This window comes from Anabas testudineus, chromosome 6 (genome assembly GCF_900324465.2).
Source record: "Anabas testudineus chromosome 6, fAnaTes1.2, whole genome shotgun sequence".
Classification (NCBI taxonomy): domain Eukaryota; kingdom Metazoa; phylum Chordata; class Actinopteri; order Anabantiformes; family Anabantidae; genus Anabas; species Anabas testudineus.
Window position 1 is genome coordinate 16,865,208 of NC_046615.1, and position 22,015 is coordinate 16,887,222.

The 22,015-nt window shown below is 37.8% G+C and overlaps 1 protein-coding gene across 2 annotated transcripts; it reads right to left on the minus strand.

Annotated features, from left to right (window-relative positions):
- Positions 1–482: 482 nt before the first annotated feature.
- tasor2 (transcription activation suppressor family member 2) lies at positions 483–21,956 on the minus strand. Of its 2 annotated transcripts, none has more exons than XM_026365045.1 (22): positions 18,641–21,956; positions 18,211–18,359; positions 17,882–17,977; positions 17,712–17,784; positions 16,012–16,103; positions 15,780–15,917; positions 15,549–15,685; positions 15,408–15,421; positions 14,938–15,040; positions 14,746–14,840; positions 13,793–13,899; positions 13,306–13,378; positions 13,111–13,182; positions 10,744–12,930; positions 9,585–10,338; positions 7,566–8,022; positions 3,251–6,664; positions 2,676–2,795; positions 2,441–2,594; positions 2,239–2,344; positions 1,310–1,491; positions 483–1,201 (listed from the first exon to the last, which is right to left on the minus strand). In XM_026365045.1, the coding sequence occupies exons 1-22, from the start codon at positions 18,672–18,674 to the stop codon at positions 1,104–1,106; spliced, it is 8,655 nt and encodes a 2,884-aa protein (XP_026220830.1). In that variant the 5' UTR covers positions 18,675–21,956; the 3' UTR covers positions 483–1,103. The 2 variants fall into 2 exon arrangements, with proteins under 2 accessions (XP_026220830.1, XP_026220831.1); XM_026365046.1 differs by having other exon boundaries at positions 9,585–9,900; positions 18,641–21,955.
- Positions 21,957–22,015: the final 59 nt, after the last annotated feature.

Sequence of the window (22,015 nt, forward strand, 5' to 3'; positions counted from 1 at the left end):
CCAAAATAGCAAAGATACTTTTTTTTTGTTTTTCTACTCTGTTACCATTATACCAAAATATTTTAGCTATAGCCGTGCCTTTTTATTGCAGAGCAGTCACAATTAAAATGTAAATACATGAAATAAATTCACTAAAAACATTATTTTGCCCAGAACCATCAAAACCGTGTTGTAATTGTAACATACTTATTTTTATTTAAATTTTACACTAAAACTGCAGCATTCACATGGTTTTCATTCTGTCACTGTCAAGTGTAATTTCTGCGATCAAGATTGAATAGTAATACTATAATAATACTATACACGTATATAGAACAAATCTAAACAGAAAAAATGCTGTGTAGAAACCAAATACGCTAAAGAAGCGATAAAGTTTGGATGTACAAAGACAGTTAATTCACTCACTTACGCCTTTGTAGTGTGAGTGGTCAGTATCAGACTATAGATTATTTGTCCTGCATTCATAAATAATTTTAAAGCAAAACAATTAAGGACTTTATTCTCAGCTGTTCTGTACACAGTGAATGTCAATGAAACAACAACAACAACTCAAACAACAATGTTACACTTAAGACAAACAAATAGCAGTGATACATTAGTACCTTTTAAATATGTAACGAACTACTTGAAAACAGATAAATATAGCTTTGTTGTAAGGCTTGTAAAGTACTACAATAAAGTTATTAAAAAATCTTTAGAACACAAAAAAAGTCATCAAATAAACATTAACAATGATTGTGCTGCAATTGTCTCAATTATAAAGGTAGATAAGAAATATACTCAGTGTAAAAATTAGTTTTAACAAGTTTACAATATACAGCTAATATACAGTAAAAAATACAGTGTGCAAGCACACTTGCTGGAATATTGCTATTATTGTCACTATCCATTAACTGAATGATAAGTGATTTTATAGATGAACATGAACAAAAACATGTCAAACAATAAATCAGTAATTACACCTGCATACAAAAGAGCTGAACTGTTACATGTACAAAAAATAAAAATAAATGTAGCATGTTTGAAATAACCATTACTGGTTTCTCCTCACATCCAGTGAGGTTTTATTTTTAGGGTTGTACTTGATATCTGATGTTCTCTGGTCAGACTGGAAATAGTTCTCTTGGAGAATTTGTCAAGAAAGACTCAACAGTCATTGTTAAAATGCCATTTCTCCCAAATGCACAGTCTGTTGTTGTATCTGTAAGAAAGAGAAACAAGTGAGTTTGTTTGCACTACAAAATAAGTAAAGCCTTTATAGGTTAATCCTGACACAGTGCAAAAACCATTCAGTGCATTAGGATCTCACCAGTTATGAAAACAGGGTAACGGGCTGATATATTCTGGACCTGCAAGTGGACTAAACATGTGAGATAGTCTGGCTGATCTTTTGACATTTGGTCGCAATCATGGTAAGGCAAGACTTCCAAAATTCCAGTGTCCTGGCACCAGTTTAGGAAGTGGGTCTTCTGCTTTGCCTCTGCACTTAACCTGTATATGGGAGAAGGCAACATATATTTAGAGAGGCAAACAAGACTTCAAGAGGAAGTCATTCTGAAAATGTACAACAGCATTTTGTAAGAAAAAGGATGGCAAACACTGACTATCTGAGTTCTACTTAAGGAAAAACAATGTGGTTTCTGATGCCTGGTAGTCAGTGAAACATGCAGAGGGCAAAACTATACTCTACAAACATACACGCAGTTAAAGTAGACTTAATATTTCTGTTTTAAGACTAAAGATGTTGCGGGTACTTTTGTTAACGTGGAAATTTTATTTTGCTTGATGTTTTTGGAAACGAGTAATCAAAAGTATCTAGAAACTACTTATGCGAACCATTGCCAGAATCTTCCAAGCTGTGGTATTGTTCGGACTTGCATTGGCAAGCTTACTTGGCACATAAGAGATTATTCTGAATATTGTCATGATTTATAAAAGGACTAATAATAACCAAAGCAAGTTTTTTTTATTTCTTTTACTTTATGGAAAGAAATACAACCGCACACAAATATTCTGAAATCTGGTACTCTGCAAGAAATATGTAGTTTTTTTATTTCTATTCATTATCCCTTTTCCTCCAAGTTTATTAGTTTGACTTCTATGTGCCCGTATTAGTTTTGTTTTACTTGGTCACCTTTTAAAGAAAAGACTGAAAAAAGCAAAAAGTGTCAGAACACCTGCAAAATGAGAAGTGAGAAACAGAAGAGTATTTTTGTAGTTTCGAAAGTTGACCCTTACCTTGCTTTTTCTTTTAGCCGACGACTGTCTCTGTAGTGTAACATCCATCTCCACCTCCCTGTTCTGCTTAGCTCTTGCAAGATTTCAGAACATTTTTTCATGTTGCCTAAAAATTCATCCAGAGTGGAGGTCATGAATTAAATAACCTGCTTACACGATAAAATCTCAAACAACAAAAAGCTTGAGTTAAAGATGTACATACAAAGGCTTAGGGACTCCAATGCCGCTCTGTTAAACATTATAAAACCTCCACGTGTGAAGAGCTCCTGATGGGTGAGATTTACAACATCATCGGGCTCGTCAATGCCAGCAAATTGAACACCTGGTGACTTCTTCAGCTCAAGCAAATGTGGGACCTGAGATAGCAAAGAGCAGAGTCATTAAATCGTGATAACCTTGTACCCTGCTGTAAGCTTTTACAACGGTTGTTCTGTTACCTCACAAATGTGCTCTGCAATATCTTCATTCCTGAGGACGATGAGTAGAGATGAACTGTCCTCAGGAGGGAAGAACTCAGATGACTCTATGGCAGTGTGGCCCTGTGCCTCTAACTCCACCTGCAAAAAATCAGGGAGAAATTACTTAAATTTAAAAGTCATATTCCATCAGTATGCATTTTACTACTTTGACAAGAACTACCCCCTACACTTTGGTCTAATCACAGCTACAGAAGGTCCTTGTTTAAGGTTATTGTTGTCAAAGTTGGTTAAACCAGTTATTAAACCACTGTTTAAATTACTTTATCCACTCTGTCTTTGTATATGTAATGGGTGTGTTCAACAGAGACATGATAGACCATAACTTATTGTGTTTAACAAAAAAAAAATTATGAAATTGTTGATTTTTGTGACTTCATATCATCATTGGTCATATTTCATGATCAATGTATGCAGAAAACAGTGTCATTATTTTTTTCTCAAAAGATGCCACTGTCTTCTGTAAATGTTGGAAATTTTACCCGTTTAATTTTAAATCATGCAAAGCAATGAAAAACAAAGGTAACTCATCTTACCTTGGTTTTTTCGAAGAAGGCGTCGCCTGATGTCACTAGTATGTAAAATCGGTACTTTGTTTTACTGGATTTCTTCACAACTGAATTTAGATTACTGTGAAAGCTCTCATCCATCTCTCTCTTCATTTGATCACAGAAATCAAAATTGTTATGTGGTTCAGTCGTTTGGTTAACTCTGCCCATTCTGAAAAACTTAGATCTACGTGGGACCTTTTTAACAGCACAAACATCGTTCATCATTGCCTCGTAAAGCCTGGCACATTCTTCAGCCATGTCAGAAACTCCAGCATGTTCCATTTGGTTTCCTATTCCTTGAGGATCCAAAGTCTTTCTTTCCTCTCTGGCATCTACAGAGTCTTTCCTGTCGCCCATGTCTACCTTTATTTTCTGTCCAATAAGTGATGGTGCATCCAGCAAATAATCCAGTGAATCATCCTGCTCCTCTAGACTGGAAAAGTCAACAGTCAAAGAACTAGTGTAGGAGGACCTCAATTTGTCATATGCATCCTGTTGGTAGGTGGGTCCCCTCTTACTCCTTTTCAAAAGTTGTTTAATTTGTTCATAGAAAATAAGGTGCTCCTGTTCCATTGACGCCTGAGTGAGATCATCTTGTAGGCACCTCTTGGAAACATGCTCCAGAAAAGGAAAACACTTCTGATGTCTGGTGTTGTAAACTGTACATTTAAGGGAGGTTTCAGGTTCCATTGTGTTATTACATTTGTAATCCACAAATGAAGCTGAAGCATCTGAGCAGTCTTCTTTCTCTTTAGCAGTTTTGCCAATTTTCCTAACTAAACTATGTGTCAAGTAACTTTGGTTTTCATCCAGAAACCTAGAGGAGGCTTTAACTGGTTCAAGCGACTGCACAGATTGAGATAATGCAGCTCTGTGGTTGAATTCATTTTCTTGGTAATGACGTGAAGGATCAAAATGTGCAGATTTGGCTTTTTCACAGTTTAATTTCCATTCACTAAGACTTGATGACCAACTGCTTTCAGAAGAACTGGACTCAAGCATATCATCATTTAGTTCATCAGAATTTCCCTTGACAGTTCCTGTCTTCTCCATGGAAGAGGGTGTGGTGTACGTCACTACAGGGGCTTTAGTTTGTTTACTTTTCAGAGCGTTTTCAATTTGCCCATCTTTGCAAATATAATCCTCTTGACTTTCATCACTCTTTGATGGTTTCACAGCCATGACAGGACGTTCACTGTATGAAATGTGTTCATGACTTAAACCTGGCTGTGATGTTTTATATCTGTCTTTCTCACTTTTTTCAAAATAGTGTTGAGGAACTGATGAGTCGGATCTCTTCAGCTGCAACTTGACACCAAGTACTTCCTCCAATTTACTTTTAAAAGGTGAAATAAGATCTGACGATTTTGCTTGCAGTTCTTGTGAGGTAGATGCTAAAACCACTTCTGACTTTTTAATGCTTATTTGCTTGCCTTTAAAGACAGCGTGGCTTGGGGTTAAGCAAGTGGGAATGTGCTTGATGCCAGGGTTAGGAGTTACAACAAAAGTCTGTTTCATATCAGCTGTGTCCAACTGATAGGATTTGTCAGTTTTCATTGATTTAGACAGGAACTTGTCAATACTTTGTAGAACTCTTTGAGTTCTTAGGTCAAGATCAGGATGAAAATCATGATGAGGATTTGGTTTGCTGTTAACTGATTCATTACAATGTTTTTTCTCAAGAGGGATTTCATCTTTTACAGACGTTGAGTTTCTGCCAAGACATTCCTGAGTAATGTTTGTGCAAGTACTAATGCTAGGGTCAGAAATGTACTGATATGGTTTTTCATCTATAGTGGGGGTTGGACATCTGTTATCAGACTCACTTCCAAAGACTAAAGGCTGGGTTTTATTTAAATCATGAAGCAATATTTTGCCTGCAGACAGTTTTGTCTTACCACTATACATATTAGATGTACTGCATCCCCCTGTTGGTAATCCCAGGTTGGTAGGTTCACTGATAAATGGTATTATGCTTTGGCCTTGAACAAGTTCTTCCACCTTGCCTTGTGGTGGCGAAATGAGTGTTTGTTCTATATCCTCTCCAGAAATGTCTACTCCAATAAATGGAATAACAATGCCGCTCTGATTCTGATCTTTTTCTTTAGTCAATGCCTCCTCAGCAACATATGTTGTAATGGCCTCAGACTGAGTTGAATGGTGCAAGTCATGAAATAGTTCTTTTTGAATTTCAGCATCATCCTTCTCATCTCCCTCAATGGATTTGGTTTCTTGATCACTATGTAGACCAAACCTGTTGTTTGCCATTTCCAAGTTTTGACTTTCAGGTTCCACACTGTCCTTTGTCTGGGGAACAGATGCAGATATACAAGATCCATGTACTGAACAGGTACTCTCATCAGATGTGGGTAATGCCTCTTTCTCATAACCTGCATTGTCTGCAAAACAAACATCACCTTCTAAATTGTTCTCCCTCACAGGTTCACAACAAACAAGCTCTATTTCTGATGGAGTCTGATGAGTTTCTTCTGAAATAGTATGTTCAACTGTCAATGAACTGCCATTTTGAACAAGTTTTCTTAGATGCAAATCATGGCAGGGATCTTCTTTACTGTCTGCCTGAGATGGTGGTTCATCAAATGATGCTTGGTGACTACAATCGGTAATACAGTCCTTCTCTATTGAATCAGGGCTGTCACAGATCATAGGTAATGGTTCATCACTCAAATTACTGCCAGCTTCTACAGATGAAATGCAGCCATCTTTCTCATCAAGTCCATGTTCTGTTCCAAAGTGATCTTCATCTTTGTTCACTGTGCCTTCCGTAACTGTACAACAATCCACATCTTTATCAGAGAATGCTTGAGTTTTCTCACTTGATATCTGCTCTTCATTTTCTAAAAAACTTCCATTGCAAGCAATACTTGATTCTTTGTTTGTTGAATCATCATCTGAATGAATTACCTTTGGAGGTTCTAGATCTTCTTTGCATGGATTTTCTAGCAATTCTGAGTTTTCCCCATCTTTCAATTCAATTTCTTCATGCTTCTTTGTGTGGTCTACCTCTCCCAGTTCTTTGTTGGACTCCATGTCTTTGTTTGTTACTGACTTGGATGAATTTCTTGCATGGTTCTGAATCAAATTAATCTCTGTGCCTCCAGAATTTTCAGTTCCATCTTTCCCATCTGTCTTCTCTTTGGTGGATACATGTAAGGAATGGTCAATTACTGATGCTGTCTGAACCTTTTCTGGCCCAGTGGATACACTTTCAATCTCTTCTTGTGGAGGAATGAATGATCCATAACCTTTAATGGATGGTGCATTTGTGTATTCCAGGCAGCCAGCTCTTTGCAAAGGGTTTTTTTCATTTTCACTTCTGCTTCTGGCATCATTCACCTGACTGATACTGTCTGTGGACTTTACTATCCTTTTGTTACTCTGAAGAAAAAAAAGAAATAGAATTATAAGAATTACATATAAAAAGGCTGAGATCTTTCATTAAAAGAAAGCTGTAATTGCAGTTTAGGATAATAAGAGTTTTGCATGCAGATAACGCATACTGTAACATTACAAAAAGTTAGTTACTGTACAATAAAATCAACATTAGCAAAATGTTAATGAGGCTAAATAGTTCTTTTCTAACATGAAGGAACATCAAAGAAGAATTTTGTTTTAAAGAAAAAGAAAAAGCTCAACAAATCTTAACAACTCATGCAAAACTCGTAAAAACTAGCTGGCTAACTGGCTCCCATCTGGGGATGAAATCCATCCACTTTTTGCCAACCTATGACAAAGGTACAATAAACTGGATGTCAAAAACCCAAACACAACCAAGGTTGTGGTTTAATTCAATTGAGTTGAACTGAAAGAGAAAACAACCTAATAAAAATGTAATCTGGTATGGAACATAAGTCTACACAAGAATGTCTACTAGTTTTGTGTCTAATAGAACCTCAATCATGTTGGAGCTAGTCAGTCATAATCTAGCCACTAGGACTAGGTTGCTGCCGTACATGCCAGTGGCATAACAAGCAATAATAAACGCAAGAACTAACTAAGTAATCTAGCCACTGAAAGATGTGCAGGAAATGTTGTACCACTAACTATATACAACAACGAAACCCTGGAGCTAAGCTCTTTTCTGTCCTCCTGAATAGAAGCTGGACTCACTAAAAATGTGAAGATACTGAAAAGGCTTAATGGTTGGGGCATTTTTTTTCTAGAAATGGTAAAATGGTAGTTATTTAACACCAGAAAGACCATTTGAATAACATGACAAAAACATTAAATACACAAGATAATAGGTTATCTTGAGTGTAATTGTAACATTATAACCAACCTGAAATGTGCTGGCCTCGTGAAGTCCCATGAGTGACATGAGTGTGTTAACTGTTTCACTTGCATCTTTCTTTTTACTGGACACAGGTAGCTTTTTTCTGTTGACTTGTGAAGTTGAAGAGTCTGTGTCTACATTGGAGTTTCTCAGTGATAAGTCCAAAATACCAACTCCTTGGGCCAAGGAAGAAATATCTTTTTTACTGAGGTCCAAAGCTTGTGACAATGAGGAGTCCGTTACATTTGGGAAAGGGGCAAATGAAGTTGTCCTAAGCTCCGACTGAGCTGGATCAGAAGTCATCTCAGTTTCTAATAAATTGTTCTCCTCTGAACATGGGTATGTAAAGTTTGAGTCAACGTGAAAGAACCTGGCTGTTGATCTGCTGTAAAACAGACCTATCCACATGTGGACGATGAGCCGCAACTCTTCACTGGTGTCTTTAATGGAGAAATCCCATGGGCTATCAAAGATATGAAATGTGCAAATATTAGCGGTTTTGGTTAAATAACTAATGTTCATGACATTTGAACTAAAAATCAACTTTACTACATATTGTTCACAGTTACAGTGACTGCAAAAAGTATTCACCCCTTGCATTAATATTCACCCCTTTTAAAATGACAGACCTAATCCAACAGAGGTCCAGAAATTTGGTGCTAATAGTCCAACAATTAGTGAAATGGGGATCACCTGAGTGCAGTGAATGCGTCTCAAGTGATTGCAGTAAAAAGAAAAAATGCTGTCTGAAAGGTCCAGTCACTGGTTATTAAATATAGCTGGCTAAAGACAAAAGAACAATACCAGCAACTCAGAGAACACGTCATTGAAAAGCCTTAGTCAGGGGATGGATACATAAAATCTCCAAGGCACTGAACATCCCCCGGAGTTCAGTGAAATTCATCATCAACAAATGGAAGGAATATGGCACATGTCTAAATCTGCCTAGAACAGGTCTACCGCACAAACTGAGTGACCATGCAAGAAGGAGACTAGTGAGAGAGCCCACTAACACACCGATGACTACTCTGAGGGAATTAAAAGCTTCAGCAACTGAGATAAGAGAGACTGTACATACAACAACTGTTGCCCGGTTTCTTCAACAGCCAAAGCATTACGGGAGAGTGGCAAGGGGAAAGCCACTGTTGCAGAAAACTCATGTTAAATCTTGACTTGAGTTCATCAATAGGCATGTGAAAAACTCCATGGTCCAGTGGAAGAGGGTTCTTTGGTCTGATGAGACCAAAATGGTGGTTTTTGTCCATCAGATAAGACACTATGTTTGGCGCATACCAAACACTGCACATGACCACAAACACACTATCCCCACTATGAAACATGGTGGTGGCAGCATCATGCTGTGGGGATGCTTCTTAGCAGCCGGCCCTGAGTGTAAGATCTATGTGGCAAAATATAAGACAACCCTGGAGAACAATCTTATTCAGTCAGCAAGACAACTAAGGCTTGGGAGAAGATTTGTTTTCCAGCGAGACAATGATCCAAAGCATGCAGCCAAAGCTACACAGAAATGGAGTTCTGGACTGGCCGAGTCAAAGCGCAGACCTGGACTTGAAAAGGGCTGTTCAAACCTGATACCCACGCAACCTGACAGAGCTTGAGCAGTTTTGCAAAGAAAAGTGGCATAAAATTCCAGTGTCCAGATGTGCAAGTCTAATTGAGACCTATCCACACAGACCCCATGTTGTGATTGCAGCCAACGGTGCATCTGCTAAATACTGAAGAGGTTGAATATTAATGCAAACACTGATTTCACCTTACATATTTTTATTTAATTGCCATTACTTTGTAGAAACCCGTTTAAACTTTGACATTAATGAGGTATTTTTCTGAAATTGCTTTGTCAAAGTCGCCAACTTTAATTGACCATGGCTTTATAATGTCAATAAATGGATGAAACATCCAAGGGGGTAAATTTTATAGGCACTGTATCAACATTGAAATAATGTAAAAAGAAACTTTTTATGCTGTGATTTCTTGTAAAACAATGTAATACAACATACATACCCATGCAAGGCTCTGATGATAGTTCTATCCTTTGAGTCACTTGTAAACGTGCTGTCTAGAGTAAAGTCATAGTTCTCTTTCCATTGCCTTGTGACTTGAATAGTTCCATCCTTGTTAACAAATGTACGCGAGTATTTGAACTTTTGCCTGTGAACCACAGGTTTTTTTAGGTATTCTGGAGTCCTGTGGTTGTGTTCACCTCTGTCTTCCTGACAGACAAAGGGGTGTAGTGTTTGAATTCCATTGCCATAAAATTCCTGGTGATGGTGCAGCAGTCTGGTAGAACCACTTATAGGGGATACCTGGAATGGTGTACCTGGTAAACCCAACAGTAGAGAGGAAGATGGGGGCAATGAGTAAGCATGTTCTTTGGATATCAAATCAATTAATTCAGTGCCTTCCACAGGATGGCTTGATGAAGTAGACTCAAGAGGCTGAATTGGTCTAGCAGCAGGTTGTCTAAGCAGAGTATGAAGAACTGACACTTGCTCAGCACTGGTAACATCTTTTGTAATGTCACACTTCTTGAAACTTGTCTCGGGTTTTCTCTCAAGTGCTGGGTCTGGTTGTTGTGGAACCTGGTCATTAGTGGCATTGAGTGCCAAGTCAGCAAGTAAGTTCAAAGCCTCTGCAGATGAGCAAGCACTGTTCATTTTTTCCTTAACAGTCTTCCTGACAGAATTATCTTTAGTACACTCTTTGCTTTTGATTTTTTCACTGGCAAAACAAGCTGGGGTTTGAAAATGCAACCACCCTGTGAAGACAAAACAGAGGAGAAAAAAGAGAAACTGCATAAAAATAGAAAGTAGCACATTGAAAGCATTTGAAATATACAAATTTATAATAATTATTATTAGTATTAACTAGTTACCAACATGTAACCCATGCCATCATTTTAAATGAAGGGTTTAGTTTACTAAGCTATGTTTGGACGCAGTTGCATAGGACTGACAAAGATGCAGAACAAGCAAGAGATCAGCAATAGATGACAAAGACTGCAGATATAGCAGATATATAAAGGTCAGTGACAGCATGCGGAGAACAGGTGCGGAAGTGACAGTGTTAAGAAGACAACAGTGATGAATAACAGTGAAAAGATTTTAGACATTACAGACAAAAACATCAATTCCAAATCTAATATATTTTAAAAATGACTTACATTTCTTTTTAATGTATTCTTCAGGGATTCCTTGATGCTTTTTGAGTGTTTTAATCCTACCCCTTCTTGGGTAAATCGATGGAGACCTCTGTATATTTTGAGGTTGTTTGTCTAAAATGGGCTGTTCTTGTGTCTCTTTTGAGTCTTTCCTTAGTTGTGTATCCTGACCTTTAGTTTTCTGGATCTTTTCTGGTTTCTCTATAGGGGTCAGGCCTAAGGCATATGCAAAAATAGGGTCAAGTGACAGCATCTCTGAAACTTCCTTGACACTATTTTGGACAATTGCAGTTTCATTATTAAACTTCAATTCTTCAGTGTCAGAGTCAACTTTTCCCTTCTTCAAAAAAGGTTCAGTGTCTTGGGCAGTATCTGTAGTTATCCCCCCTGATACAACAACACCAGCTTTTCTCTTTCCTCTTAAAAGGACTGATTTTAGTTTACTCAACAGAAATTCACTCTTGGTTGCACATTTTGCTGGGGAGAGGTTATCAGTGTGCTTTTCATTAACTACTTCTGAGGAAGGAGTCTCTTCACCCCTATTCTTTGAAGAATGCTCACTACTCTTTGGATTCAAAGGTAATGACTCATAGTTATCATCAGATTGTCTCAAAAGGCAATGTTCAGGATTAACATCACTAAAAACAATGTCTTGAGAATAGTTCACTCCATCCATAGGTTTTTTTGTGGCCTCTGTTTTGTCCTCTACTGTCTCTGGAGCAGTGATAGACTTTTGATCCATTGGAACAATGTCACACGCATTTACAGAGGTGTCATGAGCATTCACAACCAATATTTTTTCAGGATACTGTTCATCATTTGTAGATTGCTTGGTCAATTTATCCTTTAAAGACTTAATCTGATCAGCAAAATCAACCGAGCCATGAGGAACCAAGATTCTTCCACATTCACTGACAAGCGGCTTTAAGTCCCAGCGCAGCGTTTTTTTTCTCATTGAACAAACTTCAAATTCCACTGACATGGAACTTTCCAGGTTCTGCTGTCTGGGCTCTGATACGGCAGCAAGAATAGCAGATCTCACTTTCTTAGTTTTTGATGACAGTTTTCCAAATTTGCGTTTTCGCCTTCGTAATTTCCCCCAGTTATTATTTGAAGAGTTGCTCAACTGTGAGAGATCTGACGATTCCTTAGCCAGGTCATCGTTCTGACTCTTGGAGATGGTATCCTCCACTGGTATATTGACTGTCTGTAAACTGGGAGTCTCAGTGACAGCTTTCGATACCTTTTTTTGACGCCTTGAATGTTTCCTTCGTTTCCTCCGTTTTGTTTTTGTGATATTAGTGACATCAGTGCAATCTCCATTTATAATTTTGACATTCTCATCATTCACAGAGTTCACTCCTCCTGTCTGTAATTTGGCAGCTGAAAAATCAGAAAGCTCAAAGTCATTATGCTTCATTGCTGACGCTGTATTGATCGCACCTAAACTCTCGTCAGAGACAGTTCGCTTTGCTGAAGTGATGCTGACAATTAGTTCTGCTGGAACGTCATCTGATGGAGGGAGATTCAAGAGATTTCTTGCCACTGGATTTCTTTTGATTAGTAAAGTCAGGTCAGATTTTTTATTGTCTTTTGTAGCATATTCAATTTGCCAATCATGTGGTACATGTTGTGGCACAGCAGATAAGTCAATGTGGGCTTCATGACTTGTTACACAACTGTCCACAGATGTCTCAACATTTACAGGAGATTTCTGGACCGGCAGCACACCTTCTGACTCCATGCTAACAGAATTGCTTGGTATCTCCTCAGGAGACGATAGACAGATGTAGACATCATCATCCAGGTCTTCTCTTCGCTCCTCTTGTCCAGCTGCCAGGAGTTGTGAAGCCTTGGACACTGGCAACTGAAATGAGAGTGGTTTGCTTATGTATGACCTGACGCTCTGCCATGCCTTGTCAGTCCACTCAGGGGATGAGTAAAGGTGTCTATGGGCATATGGCACATCATACTGATCTGGAAAGATACTAACGTCCCTAGAGGGACTTAAGGCCAGCCCAGGATTTATTAATGCTGCATAGCTCTGCATATGCTGCACCATCATTTCACACAGTTCTTCACTTGGGTCAATAGGTTCTTTCTCAACTTCACACTCTGCATAACTTAGCACTGGTAGAACCCGAAGGATTTCAGATGACATCGAAGCATTTCTCTCTCCAAATTTTGTGTCTGTTAAAAAAAAAAAAAAAAAAAAAATCAATCAAGGAAGAATAATTGTTTAATTTCTGCTTTTTTCTTGAATCTCATTAATGCAAATCAAGCACACACTGTGTCACTGAGCAAGGCAAATGCCAATTTGTTTAATAGTGAGCAACAAAGAACTGACAAGTTAAATGCATGCTGTATTACCTCGATGTATTAGTCGTGACTCTGGAAATACAAACAAGCCTTGCAGGACCTTGGTTGTGTTTGACCCAGTATCTACAAAACAAAAACAAAAACACACACACACACAAACACACAAACACACACAAGATGCACTGATGTTAAATAATGATTGATCACAGACATGACATGTAAGACTGACAATATCTCATATCTTACCATCATATGTGAGGAAATGGGAGGAGTGCAACAGGATCAGAAAACCACCATCATTCAATGAAATGGGAAGAGCCTGTGCGAAAATTGGTTTATCAGGTATGTTTTTTTTTTAAATGTTGGCCCTTTTAATAGCATTTAGTCACATGTTATCATGCAGTGCAAACTAAATTTAAACGTCTGTAATACATGTGGGCAACAGATTTAGGTTCTGAACCTCAGCCCTTAATTTTTTGATAAGAATATCATTTCTATGCTGGTTAGAGCTATAACAATGGATGTTTTTTTTTGGTTTTCTGTTTTAGCATAATTTCTTTTTTATTCTTACATATGAATATAAGATATATACATATAAGAATGTTGGCCAAACTAAACAAAATGTTAAAATACCATTTTGGGCTTTATTGTGTAACTGTTATTATTTTTGACATTTAATGGAGAGAATAACTAAGCCTGACAAGCATTCTCTATATGGTTAATAAACACTCACAAGATCCTTCTCCTTGACCTCTTGCACAAGCAAAGATAGTGAGTTGTTTTCTTCCCCCTCAGATGGAACCAGTTCACACAGATTGCAGTATAAGCCATCCAGAAAGACTGAAAGACAGCAAGTGATTAAGTATATAGTGGCAAGAAAAAGTAACAAACCTTTTGGAATTTCATGGTTTTCTCCATTATTTGTTATAAAATGTGATCTGATCTTCATCTAAGTCAAGATTATTAACAAACATAATGTTCCTAAAATAATACCAGCTACTTTGGCTAACAAAAAACATTCACACGCACAAGAAGACGCTTATGTCAGCCATACCTCACCAAAAGGAGCATTCAGAGGATCGACAATCAAAAATTGTTGATTTACATAAAGCTGGAAGGGATTACAAAGTGATTTCAAAGATTTTTGAAATTCACCAGTTTACAGTTAGGCAAACAATCTACAAATGGAGACACTTTGGGACTGTGGCTACTCTACCAAGAAGTGGGTGGCCAGTCAAAATTACCCCAAGAGCACAATAAAAACTCATCAGTGAGGTAAAGAAACAACCCAGAGTGACAGTCAAAGATTTGAGCCCATCATTGGAACAACACTAAATCTGGCATAAAAAGATCACTGCATGTCATCATGAAAAATGTAAAGTATGGTGGAGGAAATATTATGATTTGGGCCTGCTTTGTTGCATCAGGGTCTGGCCAGCTTGCAGTGATTTGGGGAGGAAGATGAATTCCCAAGTGTATCAAAATCTTCTCTGCATCTTCAGGATAATGTGAGAATTTCTGATCAAAATCGGGTCACATTTTGTGACAAATATTTGCAGAAAACCATGAAATTCCAAAAGGTTCACATACTTTTCTTGCCACTGTATGTCCATTAAATCCAAGAATTGTGTTAAAAATAGAACGTCTTTGTAAGAAACATATTGTCTGACTTCTTAAATGTCACACCTTCTTCAAAGAAGCAGGTTTCAAAGAGAGTTCTTGGTAACAGTTGTCTCAGATGTAACATGGGAATGGCTTTTTCAACTTTCACCACTGGTGGCCTTAAAAAGAAACAAAGAGCAGAACTTAGATTATACAACTTGAATGTCCTAGGTGAAAAAAAAAAAAAAAAAAACATTTTCAGTGTCTTTAACTTACAGTTTTCCAGTTATCAAAGCTTTTGCTGTAGATCTCAGCTCAACATTATAAAACTGGGTGCCAATTTGGAGCCGACCTCTCCAGGGCACGTAATGACAAACTGAAATAAAATTATCACATATTAAAAAGTATATGCATGTCATCCACTAAATTAAATTCACTCAGTGGCCACTTTAATACTTCAATGGGCACCATTGGTACAAAACTAAACCCAACTCATCCACAAACTATAACTTCATAATAATCATTAAAGATGATAATATTCGGCTTTAATCAACATGTTCAGAAATGTATTAATTAACCCTATGTATTTCTTATTATGATTTTAGTTTCCAGTTCTGTTGAACTTTATTAAAGAAGTTAAAGAGGTGATGAGCTGTTGTACTTAATTGACAGGGAGTGTATTTTCACATAGAAATTACTGACCAAAAAAACTTACTGTCTTCTTCTTATTTATGCCACTTACCTGTTTTTTTTCTCTTCACTGAAAATAAAAAGGAAAACCGTGTCAGTAATCAATAGTAATCAGTATAATTTGAATATTCTCAAACTGTAGGACATGCTTTTAGATCAAGAAGTCAATTATCAACAGTGTGTGTTGCATTTAGTACCTTTTCTCCTGTGGTATTACAATTGGTATTGCTTTGGTATCCGAATATGAAAACGATACAATAGCAAAAGGACAGGCAGCACTGGGAGACAGAGACGTTTCATTGCTTCCATCGTCTAGCAGCTCATACATATAATACTGCAAGAGCAAAATAAGAAACATTTGATTGATTAAACATTAATAAATTAAAATTGCTTATGGCACCATAACACAGGCACATAGCTCGTCCCACCTGTGTTCTCTCAAAGGCAAGAAAGGAGCTGGTGTTAGCAGATACTGATGGCAGCTGTTCTGACACATGACAGTCAAAACCACCAGTGGGAGCTGTGTAATTCTGGGTGTAGTTCTCAGAAACCTTTTTAACTCTCCCCTGTTGAAAAAAACCCAAAGGACAATAACTTTAAATGAAAGCACAGTGACCACATTAGACCACACAATCATTCACAACTCCTATATTTTAATACCTTTGTCAGTCTGATGATTGCAATGTATCCTGATTTCCCATTATACCAGCGATTCAGATCCAAACAGTCTGAATATACTGAAATGTAAACACCTGAGGAAACACAGAAAATTCACTTAATATCTATTCAGGAAGAAATACACAAGTAAAAAGAATTACTGCAATTTGTGGGTATAATAAAACCAACTACAATGTTTTGCTCATTGAAGAGTCTTTTATAAACAATGGACTTTCCTACATAACCACACCTTGAACACACCCTGAATGACGAAGTGTGTTGCAACTGTCCAGTACAGTCTGTACTGTCTGTACATTAAACAGCTATCTGTATGACCTCAGCCAGTGCAGGTGAACATGAACGCTACACTATGTTCATAACAGGCCAGGATCCTGATGTTTGTCTACACCGACACAGAGAAGGACTTGTTAGCTGACTGAAGGACACCCAGTGTGTGTCACAGATTCCTCTCTAAAAACGACACATAGGCTTGTACACGTCTTACAACAGTGTGCTTCTTCTTAAGTGAGGTAACAAGCAGCTCAAAATGAATTATAAAGGTTATTATTTATGGTTTCAGATATCAGGCTATAAACCTTAAAAAGCATAATTAAATAATTAATTCATTTTTTAAACATTAATTAGGACCAGTTAGATACTTAAAGAGACACATTCAGCCCATTTTCTCACCCATGGAAAAAAACAAGTTACAAATCTGATCATAGGGGAAGAAAAAAAAAAAAAAAAGCAAATAACTGGTTGGGCAGGTTTGGTGAGTTTTTCCAAACTCCCTCAAAGTTACAACACATGAGTACAACCTTTCAAAATATCTTAAAGAAATCTCACCGTAAAAGTTCATATGTTTCTTATAATAGTGTGTAACAGGATATCTGTTGTATCTGTTGATCAGCAACTTTATTAGATCAAAACAGCGGTGGATGTGAAGTGAAACACAGACTAACCCTGTGCGACAGTAGCATGTGACTCAGTGGGGCTCTCATTTTCTATTGCCACACGAGTGTAGCTTTGTACTACCTTCACAGAAAACAGCCACATGAAATACAACCTAGAGCTTCCACACAGCCTAGAACTAACACAGAAAATCTCATAGGCAACATTTCAAACTTAAGAGATATAAGACAAAACATGTATGTGTGTTATAGTCAGTTGAGATCAATGCTGCAGTGTACAGTGAAACTGATAATGAATAAAGTTTCTTTATGCCGCTACCTCTTCCCTGAACGTCAGTACACCAACTTATAGTTTCTGTTTCACAGAAGAGATAATTCTTCCACTTTCACTTCTATAGATTCATACAACTCTGAAACTTGCTTTCACTTTCAAAAGAGGGAGAACAACGATCACACAACATCACTAAAGATTTTCTGGATGGTGTACATGCATGGATAATGTCCTGGATATGGCTATCAAGGTAATAACTTATCAAAATGATCTAAATCAGCGAATAAGACTTCATGTGATTCTTTGCATGTTTTACCAAGTAACCAGTAAGTAGCTTTTATTTGAGTTAATGTTACCGTACTTGTTTTAAGCAAATGCATGTAATGTTTTCAGCATAGGAATATAACCTCTATTCCTAAATGGCTACGCGGTAGAAACAAGTAACATATCTGAACATAGCTTGAGCTCACTACTGATCAACAGGGAGGCAGTATGACGGAGAAAAAAAAGAATGAATTTACCCTTTGAAGGATCTCCCAGAGTTGTGCATGTGCTATTTCCACTGAGCACACCAGTTTCACGGAGTGTGTGAGCCTTTAAACAAATGATTATTATCATTATTGATAGCAACAACTTTGGAAGTATTGTAAGAACGTGTTTTCTCAGGTGTGGCAGTGTATCCAAGCTGTACCTTGGTAAGGTCATCAAACAGCAAAAACCCATATGTTTCCTTCAGCTCCTCCTCTGTATATCCTATTTCTCTTCTCTTTGCTCTGAAGGCATTATACTGATATAAATAGAAATAAAAAATACAAATCAGTGACTTAGGAACGTGTTCAAAGCCATTTAGGTTTTGATTACGCAACTTTGCCACAAACGCTAAATACAAGGACATTGATTTAACTAATGCTCAAAGTATATATATGTTGACATAAAAATAATGTAAAGATTGTTCTTTCATTGAAGTTTAATCATTAGGTATGGAGTGGCTCTTAAATAGTGGAATAAAACTTGGACTACCTTTTCTTCCAGGTCGGGATTCTTGATCAGTAAAGCGGACTTGTATGTAAAAGACTGTTGGGACTCTTCATACAAGTACGCACTTTGAAGCGTGGACAAAATACAGTTTTTAAACACGTCAGACGTTTCTGACACGGGTATTAAAACACCTAGAAGTGGACAGAAACACAGACATGAGCATAATATCCGAACAGGATATCGAAATTACAGCGAATTGCGTTTTCATTTCGACCAGGAAAAGTTTCAGGACAATTTGTCCCAAGGATTGTAGGTGTCGTCAGAAAGACGACACCTAAACTGCGCATAATGACTCCTATCTAGTCGTAAAGCTTTCCAGCTGGGGGGTCTTATAAATAAAATATATTGTGGAAACCGAGTCGATACCCATTCCCTGTTAGTCCTTATGTTACATGAGGAAAAAGCTCGTCACCTTCACTCGAGGCTCCACCATTTCCACTTTCCATTGCTGAACACTTATGAAACCGGTCCTTCTCTCGTCGTTGCCCGTCGTTGAAAACAGCTGCCTTGGATTTTATACATGACAACACAAATGTAAGCTCCCACGAATCCAGCCTGCGACAGACCTTTAAAAGTCACTTGAGCTTTCGCCGCAGTTTCAACAGACATATTAATGCGACAACCAGGAAGTTACAAAATCGCCGACAGCCCAAACACGCAGGACCAAATGAATCCCCTTTATTTCCACTGTGGTCGCTTCACGGGCTCAAATTCGGTCTAAATACGAGCACAGCTTCGTCTCCCATGTGTGTCCATGCATGTGCGAGCAGCGCAGCCACAGTCCACATAGAAAAAGAAACAGAAACCTATCGAGGGGGAAGCATCCATCTTGAAAGCCTCCAGTGAAGTGTGGCGGCGGTGGGGAGGCTGGTGTCGAAGCGATGCAGAGGCTACGCTGCGCCTACGGTTCACTTCTCCTCTGTGCTTTTCCTCTTTTCCCGTGGACGATTAATGATTGATAAAACGAACTGGTAGGCTACTGTCAAACCAGTGTTTCCACCGTGACCTGACAGGGCACGTTACATAGGGGTTATACTGTGGCTTTCCACCATAGCGTATTGTAGTAGTTTGGTTTACTTAGACATTGCAGGGGAAGTTGGTATCAGCGGTTTCACACATACAACACCATGAGGAGGTAGCACTAAAGCATGGGCTGCTGAACATGTGTAGTTTTCCCAATACTTGCAAAACCATAGATATTCAGTAGGATTACCAACACACCTAATCCTGGTAGAAGCATATTAGTGGTGGTTGCTTCTGATCTAATATAGACTGATGATCCTCTTGCCACTAATTCAACATATCTAGATGGTGTCAATGACCATTTAAACCTTCATTAAACAATTATTATTTTTTCTTCTGTCCTGGTATGTGGCTCACATCATATGACACATACCATACAAATCTGTAGTTCTAGGTAATGTAACTGTAACAATAATGGTACCAATAATTAACACCTTCCACTCCGAATGAACAGCTGTCACCACCCCGCAGTGATGTTGATCTGTTTTCTCTAGAACATATGTAAAGAATTGGGGAAGACGGTGAGATTAAGCTTTTTTCTCCATTTAGTTTTACATTTCTGTACAGTATAAGATCCAGGTACATTGGTATAGCTATAAGGAGCATTCTGCAGCTGCAAGTTGGATAAAGTTGGAGACTTTACCAGGATTTTGCCCACGGAGTAGGTACAAATATGCCTTCTTGTGACAGTGCCCCGAGGGGACAGCAAGAGGACACGTGCTGTTTACAAGTTATGTCACTACCTCAGGAGAGAAGGCTGATACTTGCGGGACATCTTAGTTTGTGAAAACACATTACCTGGTTATGGCAAACAGCAACACAATGAAATACAAGTTAACTTTTATGTATTTTATTTATTTATTGTATTGTGTTTTTACATGCTAGTGGTTTTAAAAGATTGCTTATTGTGAAACATTATGACTAATGCTAAATTCTCGCATTTAGAGAGTTTTACTGGTTGATGTAAAGTTGCTCTGATATCAGTGTTCATATTTTGAGAAAACTAAAGAATCTCAAGAGTTGGGTAACTAAAGAACTAATGTAAGTTCCTGATGGTCCTGTCAGACAAGAACTGACAATATGAAATGTACTTACAGGTGAGTTATGGTATAGAAACTTAACAGGTCCAACAAGAGTCTGACTGGAATGTGCTTAACCTCTGACCTCTACTGTATGCTTTACTGGATGCCAGATATGAAGAACAAACAAATGCAGGCAGCATTATTATGTTGCTGGGCAGCTAGGATTACCAGATGTACAAAAGGAAATTGTCAGTGAGAAAGACAGCACTATAATCACACCACCAACTTTGTGATGTTCATTGCTATTTAATCTAAAACAAGGAAGGACTGGGTGTACTTTCACATGCTGGCCCAAATAAAAATACACAAGTCTGTATTTTGTGAAAACATGTGTTGCAGAGGTTAATAACATTCAAGAGCTCTAGAGAGAGCGGCTACTACTTTAATGAACAGCACCATAATATTCTGCTCAAACATTTAGCTCATGTGCCTCAGAGAGTCTTGTATGACCGGGAAAGACAGCATGTTCCTGCCAAAGTATTACACTTTTCCAAGGGGAACTCCAGGAGTGACTGGACCATCTCAGACTACATCAAAACATACTTAGCTACAAGTAGCGAGTGAGGGTCTAATCACATGGATTTTTTTCGGTGTTTTTGGTTGTAACTAAATCCCAATTACATTTAATTGATGTTACTGACCAGAAGGACAGCTAGCAACTACAAATCAGGGTCTTAGAGTTCTCTCACACCCACTGTTTGAATTGAATTCAAGTTTATCCCTGTGGGTGCAGTTTGTTTTGTCTGCCGTCGATTCAGTATTAACACTTGGGTGTGGACCAAAACAACTGCAAAAAGAGCCTCGGGGAGAGGTGATCTCCGAATCGCTGCACATGTTGATTCTATAATTACAGTAGCTATAGCTAGCTAACAGTTGGCTCCAGGGTTGGTTTCCAGAGAACAATTTAAACGGTTCGTTGGGCGGGGAAACTCAATGCCGTGTACACAGCTAGAGAACAAATACATTGTAAGAACTCATTCAAATTGAAATCAAAATCAGTGGCAGTTTACAGTTATGGGTCTTAATGTTCAATTTAGATTTTCATTGCTGTTCTTTGTTTTTCATTGGATCATTTGTTTTTTTGTGCAGTTTTCATGCTTTTTATAAACCACTTTCATAAATATTGTAAATGCACAAATTTATAGCAAAATGGCAACCCATGCAGAAACTAAATAAATAAGTAAATAAATATCCTTGATACTGTGATAACTGTGACTGATGGCCACGGATATACACATGCACAGAAAAGCAACACATTAAAAAAATAAAAACAAAACAAACACATAAACTCTAAACTACTGACAGCAATCATATTGCTAGACACCAGATGTGTATCATCTCCAAGGTGGGTAAGCTTGAATGTACTACTTTCAGTCAGCCATTGTGCTTTGAATAACCTAGTATATTTTGTGCTTTTCCATCATGTGATTATTAAAGTCGTTCATGAAAAAAAGATGACCCTTCTCAGCTAAGATATTGTGTTTGCATATTTAAAATGAATCTCCCTGCTGCTGTTGAAATGTAAATGATAGCACCACAGAAAACCATGCAGTGTTATGGGTTATCTCGTTAGCTAGCTTAAAACACTGTTTTCTGGTATTAAGCTAGCTAGCTAAACTCATTTTTACACACTGGAAATATATTAGATTGCACAGATATAAATAAACAAACAAATAACGTTA

What these genes read in the sequence shown, in the direction of transcription:
- tasor2 (XM_026365045.1), bottom strand. Translation starts at nt 18,674, where the DNA reads ATGGAAAGTGGAAATGGTGGAGCCTCGAGTGAAG. An exon ending in CAATCATCAGACTGACAAAG is followed by an intron (nt 15,918 to 16,011) that starts GTATTAAAATAT and finishes TTTTTTCAACAG; the next exon opens with GGGAGAGTTAAAAAGGTTTC. An exon ending in AGAATACATTAAAAAGAAAT is followed by an intron (nt 10,339 to 10,743) that starts GTAAGTCATTTT and finishes TTGTCTTCACAG; the next exon opens with GGTGGTTGCATTTTCAAACC.